This window comes from Microcaecilia unicolor, chromosome 4 (assembly GCF_901765095.1).
Source record: "Microcaecilia unicolor chromosome 4, aMicUni1.1, whole genome shotgun sequence".
Taxonomy (NCBI): domain Eukaryota; kingdom Metazoa; phylum Chordata; class Amphibia; order Gymnophiona; family Siphonopidae; genus Microcaecilia; species Microcaecilia unicolor.
The window spans coordinates 27,912,791-27,929,476 of NC_044034.1; the positions used below are offsets into that span (position 1 = coordinate 27,912,791).

The 16,686-nt window shown below is 42.0% G+C and overlaps 1 protein-coding gene across 5 annotated transcripts in view; it reads right to left on the reverse strand.

Annotated features, from left to right (window-relative positions):
- PAK1 (p21 (RAC1) activated kinase 1) overlaps positions 1 to 16,686 on the reverse strand; it is a 184,353-nt gene that overhangs the window by 94,464 nt on the left and 73,203 nt on the right. For all 5 annotated transcript variants that reach the window (XM_030200071.1, XM_030200072.1, XM_030200073.1 and 2 more), the window contains 3 exons: positions 14,726 to 14,826; positions 9,504 to 9,651; positions 6,033 to 6,070 (listed from right to left, as the gene is read on the reverse strand). In XM_030200071.1, coding sequence (XP_030055931.1) covers positions 6,033 to 6,070; positions 9,504 to 9,651; positions 14,726 to 14,826 — 287 coding nt within the window. The remainder of the gene's footprint in view (positions 1 to 6,032; positions 6,071 to 9,503; positions 9,652 to 14,725; positions 14,827 to 16,686) is intronic.

Below are 16,686 nucleotides of genomic sequence, written 5' to 3' on the forward strand. Positions count from 1 at the left end.
GTCTGCTCACACAGCAATGTCCACCCAATAGTGCCTAACAAACATATGAACCAAAGACCAAGTTGCTGCCCAACAGATTTCCTCCACTGCAACCACAGGTGCTTCCACCCAAGAGGTTGCTGTAGCCAGAGTAGAATGAACCCGAAGGTGCAATGGAGGTGAACAACCTGCTAGAAGATATGCTGAAGAAATGGCCTCCTTCACCAGCACGCAATGGTCACTTTGGACGCCAATTCACTTTTGTGAGGGCCTGAAAAAAGGAAAAACAGATGATCTGAACAACAAAAGTCATTGGTCGCCGCTAAATAACGTGAAAGAACCTACTTAACGTCCAAGAGGCGGAGAAGTTGGAAATCAGAGGGAAACAGACCCTCAACAAGATCAGGTAAAAACAACGGCTGGTTAAGGTGAAACAAAGAAACCACCTTCAGCAGAAATGAAGGCACCGTCTGCACAGTCACTCCCACATCCGTAAAGTGGAGGAACAGATCTCTGCAAGAGAGCGCTTGTAATTCTGAGACACTATGCACACATGCAATAGCTATTAGAAATACCGCCTTGAAAGAAAGACCTTTAAACATTGCCTTATGAAACCCTTCAAATGGAGGTTTATTCAGTGCCTGAAAAACCAAATTAAGGTTCCACTCTGGACACAGATGAACCACCGGAGCAGCGTACATCTAGGTGTGACGCCAGAGAGGAATGAGACAGGCAGCTGCAATAACATGCCAAAGCTGCCACTTGTACCCTAAGGGAACCGACCACCAATCTCTTCTGTAATTCATCTTGGAAAAAATTCAACATAAGAGATAGTGATGCCTGGAATGGCGACACCGCCCTCTCAGCGGACCACGCTTCAAATTGGTGCGCTGTTGAAGTAGAACGCTTCTTCGCCTTAAGCAAAGTCTCAATCACAGGGTCTGGATACCCCCCTATGTTTCAGCTTTAACCGCTCAAGAACCAAGCCATAAGATCAAAGGAAGACGGAACCCCCATCAACAGAGGACCACGAGACAGAAGGCCATATGACTCGAAGCCGAAATGGCCTGTCCACCAGAAGTCTGATGAGGTCTGCATACTTCAGCCTCTGGGTCAATCCGGGGCAATCAGAATCTCTAGCCCTTTGTGATGTTTAACCCAATGCAATACTCTGCTGATTAGAGGCCATGAGAGAAAGACCTACAGAAAGTCCATCTCTGGCCAGGGCTGGAGAAGAGCATTGATGCCTTCGGATCCGCTTTTTCTTTTTGACTGAAGAACCAGGAAGCCTTGGCATTCCTGTGGGTCACCATCAGATCTAACACAGGAGTCCCTCAACGATGAGTGACCACTCAAAATGCTGGTTCTGAGAGTTCCCACTCTCCCAGATCCACCGTGTTTCGACTAATAGTCAGCTTGAACATTCAAAGTTCCTACAATGGGAGCTGCTGAGTGCTGTGCTAGATGTATTTCTGCCCACTTTAGGAGCAAATCCGCTTCCGCTGTCAACGTGGGACTGTGAGTGCTGCCTTGTCTGTTGATATATGGCACTGCCGTCATGTTGTCGGAGAACACGCAAACTGGCATGCCCTCTATGAGTGCCTGAAAAGCTATTAGAGCCTTGCACACTGATTGTAGCTCCAAACGGTTTATAGGCCACAGCACCTTGGCTGCTGGCCACAATCCCTGCGGCACTGAGATTGGCAGTGCATCCCCTGAGAAGAGTGGTATCTGTCACATCCATTCCAGGGTCCAAGAAAACAAAGGGGCAGACGATCTGCAAACTCCAAAGTGGAAACTGTACAAAGCAGATCGTAGATAAACCAAAGAGATATTTTATTAATATGATAAAGATAAAATATGCATACAATAGTCCGTATACATAAAATAGCCCGACACAGGCCGTGTTTCGCCCAACTGGGCTGCTTCAGGGGCTATAGAGTGGTTCTTCACTACCAAACCAGAAATATGCTTGGTAAAGGCAAGTGTATGAACAATATCCTGAAAAAACGGCTCATCCAGAGACGCAAAAACAAATGGTTAAGGACCTTCAAACTTATCCATTTGTTTTTGCGTCTCTGGATGAGCCGTTTTTTCAGGATATTGTTCATACACTTGCCTTTACCAAGCATATTTCTGGTTTGGTAGTGAAGAACCACTCTATAGCCCCTGAAGCAGCCCAGTTGGGCGAAACACGGCCTGTGTCGGGCTATTTTATGTATACGGACTATTGTATGCATATTTTATCTTTATCATATTAATAAAATATCTCTTTGGTTTATCTACGATCTGCTTTGTACAGTTTCCACATCCATTCCAGGGTCACCAATGGAGCTCCTCTCGACAGATTAAAATCCTTCAACCACCAGACTAGACTGCGACAAGCTTTCAGCTGCAACAGAAGATGGTGCTGATAATCCTTGGAGACCGGTGACCACCAACCAACTCAACAGAGACTGCTGTAGAGATCTCATGCGAGCCTATACCCAAAGTACGACCTCCAAGTGGCCACCATCGACCCCCAACACCTGGACATAAACTCAGACTCTGGGGGGGGGGGGGGGGGGGGGGCTGCATCAAGAGTCGGATTTGTTGCTGCAATTTGAGATGTCTGCAGTCCATCAAGATCACCCTGCTGCGTACAATGTTGAAAACAATTCCAAGATACTCCAGTATCTGAGAGAAAACAAGGTGACTCTTGGAAAAACTGATAATGCATCCCAGCGACTGGAGAAGAGATACCACTCTGATGGTGACCCAAAAACTCTCGTCCAGTGATGAAGCCCAGATAAGCCAATTGTCACGGTAGGGATGGACTCTGATCCCCTCCTTCTGTAAGGCTGCCGCCACTACTACCATGACCTTAGAAAAGGTGTGTGGCACTGTGGCTAATCTGAATGGAAGTACTTAGAACTGGAAATGCTGTCCCAGACTGGCAAAGCATAGGAAACGTTGATGCAGAGGCAAAATTGGAATATGCAAATAAGCCTCCTTGAGATCCAGGGCAGTGAGAAACTCTCCTGCTACACTGCCGAAATGACCGACCTCAGAGTCTCCATGCGGAAATGTCCGATCTGCAGAAATCTGTTGACCCTTCTCAAATCTAGCACTGGATGAAAAAGTCCTCTTTCTTGGGAATGAAAAAGTAGCTGCAGTAGCGACTATGTTCTCGTTCCTTAACAGGAACTAGAATTATAGCCCCTATCCACTCTGTTTGTGGAGTGGACCATACAGCTGCCTATTTAGGTCCTGCTGAACACGGGTACACCAAGAAAAAAATCTGTGATGGGAGAGGAAAATTCTAATTTATAACCATCTCAAACAAGTTCTAAGACCCATTGGTTCGTAGTAAGCACAGCCCACTCTTCGAAAAATTGAGACAGCCATCCCCCTGAGTTGATAAGTAGGCCACGACCCCATCATTGTGAGGGTCGAGAGGCAGGCACGGATTTAGTTATCTGATCAGTGGAACGCCTGGCCGTCCAAAAGGACTTTCTCTGTTGGAAGCGGAATCTGGAAGAAAATGAAGACTTCCCTGGACAATAGCAAATGGACAATTGTCCTTAAACCGCTGCCTTGACTGTCCAGACTTAAAAGAAGAGAGGCCCGTCTTCAGGAAGATGCCAAGTTTTAGTATCTCCAAGATCTTTGACAAGCTTTCCCAAATTTTCCCCAAAGAGAAGTTTACCCTTAAAAGGGAGTTTAACCAAACGATGCATAGAAGCGGTGTCTGCAGCCCAGTGGTAAAACCATAACAAGCGACAACCTGTTACAGCCAAGGACATTTGTTTGACCGACACCCAAACGAGGTCAAACAAAGAATCTGCAAAATAGACTAAGCCCATCTTCACATCTGGAAATTAAGGAAACGGTCTCAAGTCTGAATCCACGGAAGAATTCACCGCTTGTTAAATCCACGATAAACAAGCTCTAGCTGCATAACAGCTACAGACCGCTGCCTGTACAGCATGTGTGGATACCTCGAAGGACAGCTTCAGCGAAGCCTCAAGCTTTCGATCCTGTATGTCTTTCAGAGCCATACCCCCTTCCACAGGCAAAGTTGTCTTTTTAGTCACTGCAGCCACTGTAGCATCCACTTTAGGCAAACACAACCTGTCCTGCTCACCTTGCGACCCTGGGTAAAGCAGAGACATAGTTCTGGTAACTCACAGACCAGAATCAGGCGTGTCCCACTGTGCTGCAATAATTTCTTGCATGGAAATGTTTTGGGGGGGCTTTTTAGTGCCAGCTATCTTAGGATTAAAAGAGCCCGCAGACTGTGTATCTAGAGAAGAAATATTCAAAGTCGCCAAGGCTTTAAAAATAAAAGCTGAGAGCTCCTACCTGTGGAACACCTGAATCACCATGGGGTTGTGTACTTCATATGGTAGAAGCTCTCCCTCTTCTAAATCTCCCAAGATCCTGCACTGAAATAGCAGAAGGGGCTACAGCCCCCTCAGAGGCAAAAGCCTGTGACTGTTCCAGCTCAGGAGGAGAAGCTATAGCAGGGGCCGGGGGTGCTAACCCCACAGAAATCCCGGTGCAGAAAAAGAAGCAGCTGGAGTAGTCTGTTTTAACAGATATGCCTGATGAAGTAATAAAATAAACTCAGGCGAAAAAAATTCTCTGGCTACTCCCACAAGAGCAGAGGTGCTGCCAGCACTCTCTGAGGTGTTCAACAGCAAAGCGTTCATTCCCACCACAGGAAGCCCAGCCGAAGTTACTATGGTCCCGTCCCCACAGGAAAACAAAATGGCCACTGACACCACAGCTGAAGAGGGAGAAGACAGGCGTGTGTCCGAGCGGGAAACCGCCACACTAACATCGCTGCCATGCTCCTCAGATATTTCTGGACCAGAACACCCCCCCCCCCACACACACTCTCAAAGATACTCACTGCGAACCGCAGTGGGAGCAGCACTTAACAAGATCCGACGCCATGAAAACCTCTCCGCAACAATGTCAAAATGTAGAAAAAAGGTAAACAACGCTCTACACTGCCTCTGGAAACAGCTGAGGTACCTTCTCTCCGAATTAATGCTGCAATGTCCCAGACTAGATTTCACTCTCCTGTAATACAGTACCAGAGCCCAAGAGGGATGGGAATCCAAAACAGACATGAAGTCTTCTTTTTTTTTTTTTTTCTGTGAGCAAGAAGAAATAGTGGGAAATGGGCTGGAGAAGAAATAAGGATGGGAGAGGGACCTGGAGCAACCAGGTGTGCTCCCTAAAGTCAGCACAGAACAGCCTGGTCACCCCTAAGCTCGAGTACTAGAACAGGAGCTGAAAGCAGAAGAAGCCAGGAGCTTGTGGAAAGCCGTCCGTCCACCTGCTGAGACAGAGAATACTAAATGGCCAGGAAGCATTTCGTCCCATAAGGCACAGTTCAAATCAATGCTATCTCCACATGCTGGTAGATGGACACAACCCACCCGTCTCTGGATTCATCTGCTGCCAATGCTAAGGAATTAAGGTTTCCTTTATTTAGTACCATGGAAAAATGCTTAGGGCGTCCCTTTACAAGCTGAGGTAGAAAGTGTTCTTAGCGCACCCTTATACAGGTCTTTCCTGTATTCTATGGCCACTTTCTATCACTGCCAGAATATGGCCGATTTTTTATTTTCTGAATTAATGCCACCCAATGCTAAAATTCCATTAGTGCATAGCTATTATCAAAAATTAGTGTGCAAGCCCTTACTACCACCTATTTTATAGACAGTAAGAACTTATGTGCTAATCCCATATTAATCAGCGCGTGACAACATAGATGTGCTGATTAGCGCAGAAACACTTTCTCTCCGCCCTCAGATGTGTCTCCTCTCAGAAAAATTTACCCACGCAGATTTGGAACTTACCATGGGGTGTCTCAGAACAACCCGTGGTAAGCCCTTTTAAGCATGTGCTAGTGCTTACTGCGGCTTAGCAAAAATAGCCCTTAGTAAACAGGGCCCTAAATGTTTCAAGTTGGTATTAAAATCTGCTATATCTACTATAAATATGATAAAACAGATCTGAACAGAAAATGAAGGGATGTATTCAAAAGTAAAACTTACCAATGAGTTTGATCCATTATAATCCTCTGTTAATTTATCTGAAGAAAAAAAAAACACAACAAACCATTAAATGTTTAAATTAAATATCAATGCATAGTATGTGTATATATATATATATATATATATATATATATATATATATATATATATATATATAAAGACTTTTTCTTTTTGGACCTCAGCAGAGAGCCATGAAGGAAATCAATTCTTTTTTCCCCATCAAACGGTTTCTCCAAAGTCACCGGTCCCTTTTATGTTTTTATCTTTGTTTATATTTTTCTCTTATATGCATAAATCTTCATATCTTTCTAAAATTCATAACAGTCTTGAAATTTGTAAGTTCAATAAGTTAGCTTATGGTGTTGGTTCCAAGGTACACTTGGTCCGGTGCATTGACTGGGAAAAATATAAACAAAGATAAAAACATAAGGACCAGTGATGACCTTGGAGAAAACCATTTGATGGGTAAAAATGAATTGGTTTCCAAATGAACTGTGCAGACATCAGGGATGTTACTGTGAGAATGGCCCCTCACTAGAAGAAAGATGATGCAGTAGCTTACATGCCAATGCTTACCCAGTTTTTGGACCAAGGGACCAAATGCAGTAATCTTCCATTACAAAGTAAATCACACTTTCCACCTTATAATTGAAAGAGAAAAACGCCTAGATTTCGACCCAAATCGGGAGAGACGTTTATCTCACAAAAACGAATAAATCGGTATAATGGAAAGCCGATTTTGGACGTTTTCAACTGCACTCCATCGCGGAAGCGTACAAAGTTGACGGGGGCGTGTCGGAGGCGTGGCAAAGATGGAACTGGGGCGTGGTTATCGGCCGAGGAGAGATGGGCGCCTTTCGCCGATAATGGAAAAAAAGTATGCGTTTGTAGCTAGAATTTAGGGCACTTTTCCTGGACCCTGTTTTTTCACGAATAAGGCCCCAAAAAGTGCCCTAAATGACCAGATTACCACCAGAGGGAATCGGGGATGACCTCCCCTGACTCCCCCAGTGGTCACTAACCCCCTCCCACCACAAAACATGATGTTTCACAACTTTTTATTTTCACCCTCAAATGTCATACCCACCTCCCTGACAGCAGTATGCAGGTCCCTGGAGCAGTTGTTAGGGGGTGCAGTGGACTTCAGGCAGGTGGACCCAGGCCCATCCCCCCCCCCACCTGTTACAATTGTGCTGCTTAATGCTTAGTCATCCAACCCCCCCAAACCCACTGTACCCACATGTACACCCCTTCACCCCTTAGGGCTATAGTAATGGTGTAGACTTGTGGGCAGTGGGTTTTGAGGGGGATTTGGGGGGCTCAACACACAAGGGAAGGGTGCTATGCACCTGGGAGCTCTTTTACCTTTTTTTTTTGTTTTTGTAAAAGTGCGCCCTAGGGTGCCCGGTTGGTGTCCTGGCATGTGAGGGGGACCAGTGCACTACGAATCCTGGCCCCTCCCACGAACAAATACCTTGGATTTATTCGTTTTTGAGCTGGGCGCTTTCATTTTCCATTATCACTGAAAAACAAAAACGCCCAGCTCACAAATTGTCGAATAAAACATGGACGTCTATTTTTTTCAAAAATACGGTTCGGTCCGCCCCTTCACGGACCCGTTCTTGGAGATAAACGCCCATGGAGATAGACGTTTTCGTTCAATTATGCCCCTCTTTATATCCTAATGCAAAATGTAAGCTAAATATTTTGCTCCCCAATACAGAAACCAAATAGCATTGAAACAAAAAACGTGCTAACATAGCAGAGTACACCAGAAGCATGCATTAGCAGATTACATATCCCATTCCCACCCACCTTCTTAATGCCATCTCACCTGCTCTTATTCCGTTTATCTGTCACATTCTCAACCTCTCACTTTCCACTGCAACTGTCCCTACTGCCTTTAAACATGCTGTGATCACACCTCTCCTTAAGAAGCCTTCACTCGACCCTACTTGTCCCTCTAATTACCGACCCATCTCCCTCCTCCCTTTTCTCTCCAAATTACTTGAGCGTGCTGTTCACCGCCGCTGCCTTGATTTTCTCTCCTCACATGCTATTCTTGACCCACTACAATCTGGTTTTCGCCCTCTCCACTCAACCGAAACTGCTCTTACTAAAGTCTCCAATGACCTATTACTGGCTAAATCCAGAGGTCTCTATTCCATCCTCATTCTTCTTGATCTTTGTGCTGCTTTTGACACTGTCGATCACAGCATACTCCTCGATATCCTGTCCTCACTTGGATTCCAGGGCTCTGTCCTTTCCTGGTTCTCTTCCTACCTCTCCCTCCGCACCTTCAGTGTTCACTCTGGTGGATCCTCTTCTACTTCTATCCCTCTGCCTGTCGGCGTACCTCAGGGTTCTGTTCTTGGTCCCCTCCTCTTTTCTATCTACACTTCTTCCCTTGGTTCATTAATCTCATCCCATGGCTTTTCCTACCATCTCTATGCTGATGACTCCCAAATCTACCTTTCTACCCCTGATATCTCACCTTGCATCCAAACCAAAGTTTCAGCATGCTTGTCTGACATTGCTGTCTGGATGTCTCAACGCCACCTGAAATTAAACATGACCAAAACCGAACTTCTCATTTTTCCCCCCAAACCCACCTCCCCACTCTCCCCGTTTTCTATTTCTGTTGATGGCTCTCTCATTCTCCCTGTCTCCTTGGCTCGAAACCTTGGGGTCATCTTTGACTCTTCTCTCTCCTTCTCTGCTCACATCCAGCAGACCGCCAAGACCTGTCATTTCTTTCTTTACAACATCCATAAAATCCACCCCTTTCTTTCCGAGCACTCTACCAAAACCCTCATCCACACCCTTGTCACCTCTCGTTTAGACTACTGCAATCTGCTTCTTGCTGGCCTCCCACTTAGTCACCTCTCCCCTCTCCAGTCGGTTCAAAACTCTGCTGCCCGCCTCAACTTCCGCCAGGGTCGCTTTACTCATACTACCCCTCTCCTCAAGACCCTTCACTGGCTCCCTATCCGTTTTTGCATCCTGTTCAAACTTCTTCTACTAACCTATAAATGTACTCACTCTGCTGCTCCCCAGTATCTCTCCACACTCGTCCATCCCTACACTCCTTCCCGTGCACTCCGCTCCATGGATAAATCCTTCTTATCTGTTCCCTTCTCCACTACTGCCAACTCCAGAATGTAGCTACTTATTTAATTTAACTCGATGCGAAACTGTTTTCCATTTCTTTCTTGGATCAATTTCATATTATTGTGGTCGTTAGAAAAAGTATTATTTTGTGTAGAATAATTTTCTTGTAATGAATAGAATATTAATTCAATTAGTGTAATATCACTCATAAATGTTATGTTTGGTAAAAACTTAAATAAAGATTGAAAAAAAAGAATATAAACAAAAATACAAAATTTAATGGGATTACACTATATGGAAGAAAAAAAAAACTAATCCACTAAATCTAATCTACTTCTGGCTTGTAGTAAAATATCTTACCTGTGAAACTCATATACTTTTGGCTGTTGGAAGTTTTTTTGGAATTGTAGAATTCTAAGACATCTAATACAGCCTGTGGATTTTTCTTCTGTTCTGATATTGTGATATTTGACGTCTGCAGCAATCGAGCCCACTGCTCTGGCATTCCCTGTTTTCAATTATACAAAGCTACAATCATACAAGACGAAAATGGCACATCCTGCTCACCTCCAGTCAGATCAGTTTCTGCTTTCAAATTTAATCCTAAAAATGCATTTACTACAGGCTCCAGGTTAATTAGAGTACTTTCAGCTAACTTTGACAAGCTCCAAAAACTATGCAATTACCTTGCACAACTGCTACAGATTCTTCAGACATTACAAGGAAATTTACAAATGATTTATTTTGCCACATAGCAGAGAAGATATACAGTTATGTTGCCCCAAAAGAAGACATTCACTTTCAAATTTTTCACATAAAAAGTTAAGCTATTTTGTACTCGATTTTATTTTATTTTTAGGGACTACTATATTAAATATCTAAGTAAATTCTACCCTAGAGATGATTTAATGAAATTATGGAAGGTGTAATATGCACTTTTTTTTAAGAAACATTAGGTAGCAAAGTGTAAGAAATCCTTTTTCTTTCTGAGCTAGCTGTAATCAGCTTAGAACTATACTCCCCTTCATCAGGTCCACATAAAATGACCTAAAGATGTTTCAGTATACAATTGTACTACTGGACATATCTGTTAAAAGAAAAGTGTCAAATTCAGATGAAAGAATGTGGATAGACATGTCTCATATGTGCCTGAGTGCCCTTTCAGTCATTCCCATTTATTAAGGTTTACTGGTTTGCTTTTAATGGTGTGAGTGATCTGAATGGTTGAGATCTGGCTTAAGTAATGGGAGTTTTTCCAGATAATGCAAGAACTATGAAGAGATGAGAGAAATTCAAAAATGTGTGGAAGTAATAGAATGGTGGAATTTATGTTTTCGTTTAAAACTTAATCAAGATGATAAAAAATTTCTTTGGATAGGTCCACTTAAGAATATACAAGGTAGAGAGACATTTGTTATTAGAAATAAGTTTTATCACTCATATTACAAATTGAAGTGGACAACCAGTTGTTAACTATGTTATGTCATATTAATAGGGTGTTTAAGAGTTCTTTTTTTTCTATTAAGGAAATTAAGGAGCCCTTTTACTAAGTCACGTAAGCGTCTATGCATGCCCAACACATGCCAAAAGAGTTACCGCATGGCTACCACATGACTCTTGCGGTAATTTCATTTCATGAATGTGCCCAAAAAATTATTTTTATTTTCGGACGCGCACCAAGGTCATTACCACCCGGTTACTGTGTGAGTCTTTACCGCTAGGTCAATGCCTGGCGGTAAGGTCTCAGACCCAAAATGGATGCGCGGCAATTTTGATTTAGCTTGATGTCCATTTGGCAAAATTTTTTAAACGCTCTTTTTTTACAGGTGCGCTGAAAACTGGATCGGCACACGCCCAAAACCCGCACCTACTCTACCGTAAGCCATTTTTCAGCGCACCTTAGTAAAAGAACTCCTAAGAGCTATACACAGAAATGTTGAACCACCTTGTTTTAGACTTACAGTGCAATCTTTGTTGCTGTCAAAGTTGGATTATTGCAACATAGTAAATGAGATTTTTAAAATGCTTCAAATGGTTCAAAATCTGGAAATTAGAATCATTGTTTCATTATATAATGAAGACCATATTTCTCCCCCCCCCCCCCCCCCCCCCCCCCCCGTTTACAAAACTGCGTGACAATGCCGACACAGTCCATTCAAAGTGAATGGGCTGTGTCAGCATTAGCACACAGCAGCTGCTAGCGCAGCTTTACACAGTGGGGTTTATTTGGACAAACTTCACTGGCTGCCTATAGCTGCACGGTCTCAATTTAAATTATGTACTATGGTCTTTAAGGTGTTGTATGGCCACCTTCTACTATACTTGGTTAAGTATTTTTCTTTCTTAGAAAGACAATTAGAGCGAGGTCAGATAGTGTTGAAGTTTCCAGTGATTATGGTTAAATTTACAAAGCAATTGGCTTCTTGTCTATCATATAAGATTGCCTCAGCTTGGAATTCTCTCCCTACTATAATTCAGTCATCAAGGAATTATTTAATCTTTAGAAAACAATTAAAATCTTTTCTTTTTAAAAAACAGGTAGGTCGAGTCATAATCAAATGTATTTAGTCTGTAACTCCCAAAATCTGTTTCGGCTCCTTATTTCTTGCAATCTGCATAAAACTGCAAAGGCTTCTGCAGAATACAAGATTAATGTGTAGTGTAATGTAATATAGTGTAATATGAAGCCACCCAATTTTTGGACAATAGAAGTTTTTCCAGATAATTAAATGTAGGCAGAAATCTAATTTAGAAATCAGGAGAGCTGAGAGTCTGGATTCAGGCTCTAACTCCTATTTAAAAGGTCACATTTTGGATTTGTTAATATGCCCAGCAAATAAAATAAGCAGTGTTTTAAGAGTCCATTACTATCTTTTTGATTTTAATTGATGTTGTTTTAATTACTTTCGTACTGATTACTGGGTGATGTTGCAAGGGGAGATCAGCACAATTTTGAGGATAGTTATAGAGGACTGATCCAAGTAGATAATTTTTCAGCACATAATTTTAGAAAAATTGGCAACCAGCAATGAGAGTGTGGGTTTAATGGATAAGGTGTCACATTTGAATTCAAATATTGAAAGGTACTGTGGATAAAATTGCTCCTGTTAGAAAGAAAATGTAAGGCATTAAGAGTTTTGCATTTACTTTTTCAGAAGAAATTAGTTAAGTTAATGATTCATAAATTGGAATATAAATGGAGAAAAATTGGTGATTATAAATTAAAAGAGGAGTACAGAGTCTTTTAGACTAGTACTTAAGAAAAAGAGAAAAATGTAAGCAAATAAAGACCATATGACCTACCCAGTCTGCCCATCCATGCCATCTACTCTCCCTATCACTCACTTAGAGATCCTATGTACTTGTCCCAAGCTCTCTTGAATTCAGATACTGTTTTGGTCTCCACCACTTCCACCAGGAGGCCATGTATTTTCTCAGGTTACTTCTGAGTCTATCCCCTTTCACCTTCATCCTAAGCCCTTTTGTTGCAGAGCTTCCTTTCAAAAGAAACACTCACCTCCTCTGCATTTATGCCACATAGGTATTTAAATGTCTCTGTCATAATTCCCCTCTCCTGCCTTTCTTCCAAAGTATACATATTGAGATCTTTAAGCCTGTCCCCATACTGCTTTATGACCAACACCACTGACCATTTTAGTAGCTGCCCTCTGGATCGCCTATCCTGTTTATATCTTTTTGAAGGTGCAGGTCTGTATACAATACTCAGGTCTCACCAAAGTCTTATACAGGGGCATCATCACCTTTTTCCTACAGGCCATTCCTCTCTCTATGCACCCAAGAATCCTTCTAGCTTTTGACATCACCTTTTTTTTTTTTTTTTTTACTTATTTGGCCACCTTAAGATCATCACATATGATCACACCTAAGTCCCGTTCCTCTTTCATGCATAAAGGTTCTTCACCCTTTTACTTGTACCGTTCCCAGCCCAAATGAATGACCCTGCATTTTTTTATTGTAGCATTAAATCTAAGCTGCCAAATTCCAGACCATTCCTCTAGCTTCACTATGTCCTTCCTCATGTTATCCAAACCATCAGGGGTGTCTACCCTATTTGCAGCTTTTGGTATCATCTGCAAAAAGGTAAACTTTACTAGACAACCCTTCAGCAATACCGCTTACAGGTAAAGTGGGAATTGTTTTGCTGGAAGGATGGAGAGGCTAATTTATTTTATGAAAGAATATCTCCCTCCTCTTATGAGACAAATGATTTATCTTAGATGGCAAGAACTGATGAGTTTTCACTGGTTTTGGTATGTTTTAGTTGTACATTATGTGCAGAGGTGAAAATTCTTATTTATTCCCAAGTCTTAATATGAATGGCCTTTATCTTAGTGGATATCACATAGTAAACATAGTAGATGACGGCAGAAAACGACCTGCACGGTCCATCCAGTCTGCCCAAGAAAAATTCATATGTGCTACTTTTTTATTTGTACTGTCCTCTTCAGTGCACTTAGCTGAGAAAGCTAAGTGCTTTATTGAAGATTAAATTAACTAAGAAAAACAAGTGAGAATTCACTATATAACTGAAAAACTGAAAAATATGAAATTTGAAAAGATCAGTATGAGGATCAATGAGGATTGCGGTGGTGCCCCTTGAAAACTGCTTGGCTCAGTTTAGCCAATACAGAAGCACACTCGCTGATCTGATGATCCCATTGAAAGAAAATTTGCCTGATTAGATCTTTATATATTAACTAAGAATCTAATTAATGTGAAGCTGAGTATAATGAAGTAGTTGATTGATGCACTCCCTTCACCAGTTATGTTAGTATATGCCTTGTGAATACACTGATTAGTTTCCTGGCATGTTCTATAATCTTGGTACTATTTGAAATAGCAAACGTATGTCCCCTACCTGTCCCACCCCACTTATGTCGTCACAGACCTTTATCATACCTCCTCTAAGCTACCTCTTCAAGCAAAATGATTAACCATTCATAGGTGAGTGGTTCCATCCTCAGGAGCTTAGCTGAGATTGGGTGGCAGAGCCGGTGGTGGGAGGCGGGAATAGTGCTGGGCAGACTTATACGGTCTGTGCCCTGAAAATGACAGTTACAAATCAAGGTAAGATCTACACAAAAAGTAGCACATATGAGTTTGTCTTGTTGGGCAGACTGGATGGACCGTGCAGGTCTTTTTCTGCCGTCATCTACTATGTTATGATTTTGGTTGTCCTCTCTCCCTTTTCTATTTAATGTTATCTTTTTAAAAAATGGGATGACGAGAACTGCACCTAGTCCCCTCCCTCAGAAGCCACAAGTAGCATCAAGAACAGCAACAGCCACTCAAGCAAAATAAGCCATGAGCTGGCAACCAACCTGGAAGCACAGCCATGATGAAACCCAATATATATTCTAGAAAGCAAAAGGTCAGGTATGTGAGTAGTAATGGAAGAGATGTTGATTTCTAGGCCTTTAAAAATCATGAGTAAGAAATTTTAAAAAGTTAAAGTTGGGAGAGTTGAGGATTTGGAAAAAGAATGAAAAGACTAAATCCTGCCAGAATCCTAATTTTTAGGGCTTTGAAGGAAATATTGTATAGTATTGCATATTTCTTACCGTGAATTCTCCCGTTACAGCATCAAAACCAACATGAATTGTGTGTTCAAAATCTGAAGGAAGTGAAATTTCTGGCCGCTCCTTTTCTTTCTTTTTATTGGCTATCAAGAAAACAAATTATTAAAATAAGAAACAGTACATCAGCAGCCATAAAGGATATAAAAATTAGGTAACTACTTCAGAGGAGTTTACACCTGGCTTGAAATCAATTATAGCCTTTGAACTGAATCTCAAGCTGCTGAAATGTGATATAGGTGATGCAACTGACCTTGTAAGGGCTCTCACCACCACCCCACCCCCAAACACACTTTTGTCCTTTAAAAAAAAAAGTTTTGTAACCATGGCTCAAGCAGGCACAATTTGCACTAAGGCACTTCACTTATCTACTGTAGATTGGTATAAATGCAAAGTAAAATGTTTTACTCCCAACAAAAAGAACAAGCTTCTCTAGCAGTAAGATAGATGAAGGAGATGTACCAGCACCTTAGGATCATTAGCAAAATAACTGATTCGGAAATAATCAAAATAAGAGTGCTTTAGTGGAAATCATGCCTGCTTATGCCTTGGTTACTGAACTAATGTCCTCAAAAAAGGAGAAGGTGAGAGCACCTATACGGTCAGCTGCGTCACACTTTAGCAGAACTAAATAAGCAAAGCAGAAAGGAAAGTGAAAGGAGAATAGTGTGGAGAAATGTTCTCTGTCTTGCACAATCTTTTTCAAATACTACTGAATCAGTCTGTATAAACAGATGTGACTGAATTTCCTCAAAGTAGCAAAAGAAAGCAGTAAATATTAGGGAAGGTAACTGATAAAAGAGCAAGCATAACACTTTCAATTCTTAGCCAGAGATTAGCATAGTCTCTAGGACCAGGAGTGGGCAACCTTGGTCCAAGGGCTGCAAACCCAGTCGAGTTTCAGGATTTCCCCAATGAATAGGCATGAGATCTATTTACATACAATGGAAGTGTGAATGCAAATAGACCTCATGTATATTCATTGGGGAAATCCTGAAAACATGACTGGGATGTGCTCTCAAGGACTGAGGTGCCCACCCCTCATCTAGCCCACTACCCAACAGTATATCTCTACACACACCTCTCACCTCTTTAGGTAATAAAAGTATGTCAGATTCATTTTGTTACCATGGAGATATATGACCCCTGAATGGAGAACTGCAATACAGAGCCTGGCTAGTTAAAACTTCTTTGGCAAGAGCCTACAGCACTACATGTTACAGACATGGATTAAATTCAGTATAACCTTTGTCAGAATTTGCCAAGGTCTGCAACGTCAGCAGGCAAGTCCCCTGCACTACTTGACTGATGTAATAGGTGGGCAGTAATGGCAACACGTACTTGTTTTGGAACAATGACTCATAAATGGGTCACAGACCGTAGAAGTCTGGCTGGCACTGGCCTTATTTCCCCTGCTACTAGAATTGGTATCTAAGCACCATTTCTGCCCATCATACCATCAGCAGCAGCCATGAGGTCATAAGTTTTGCTGCGATTCCATCCTCTATTTAGGCATCCCCTAAAATCTCTAAACCTATCCCATAGATTTTTGAATTCCGTCAGTGTTTCTCTACCACCTCAACTTTGAGGATATTCCAAGCATCCACCACCCTCTCAAATATTCCTGATGTTACTCCTAAGCTACCACCCTGCAACCTCAATTCATGTCCTCTAGTTTTACCTCTTCCCCACCTTTGGAAAGATTTGTTAATATAGTAATTTGTTTCAAGTATTTAAATATCACATCTATTCCTATTCCTCTAGAGTATATATATTCAAATATTCAAGCCGTTTCTCTTACATACTTTTGATGCAAAGTCCACCATTTTGTTGTCTTCCTTTGAACCACTTTAAGTCTTATGTCTTTAGTGAAATACAGCCTCCAAAACAGAACACAATGCTCCCAGTGGAGCCTTGCCAACAGCTTGTACAGGGGTATTAATACC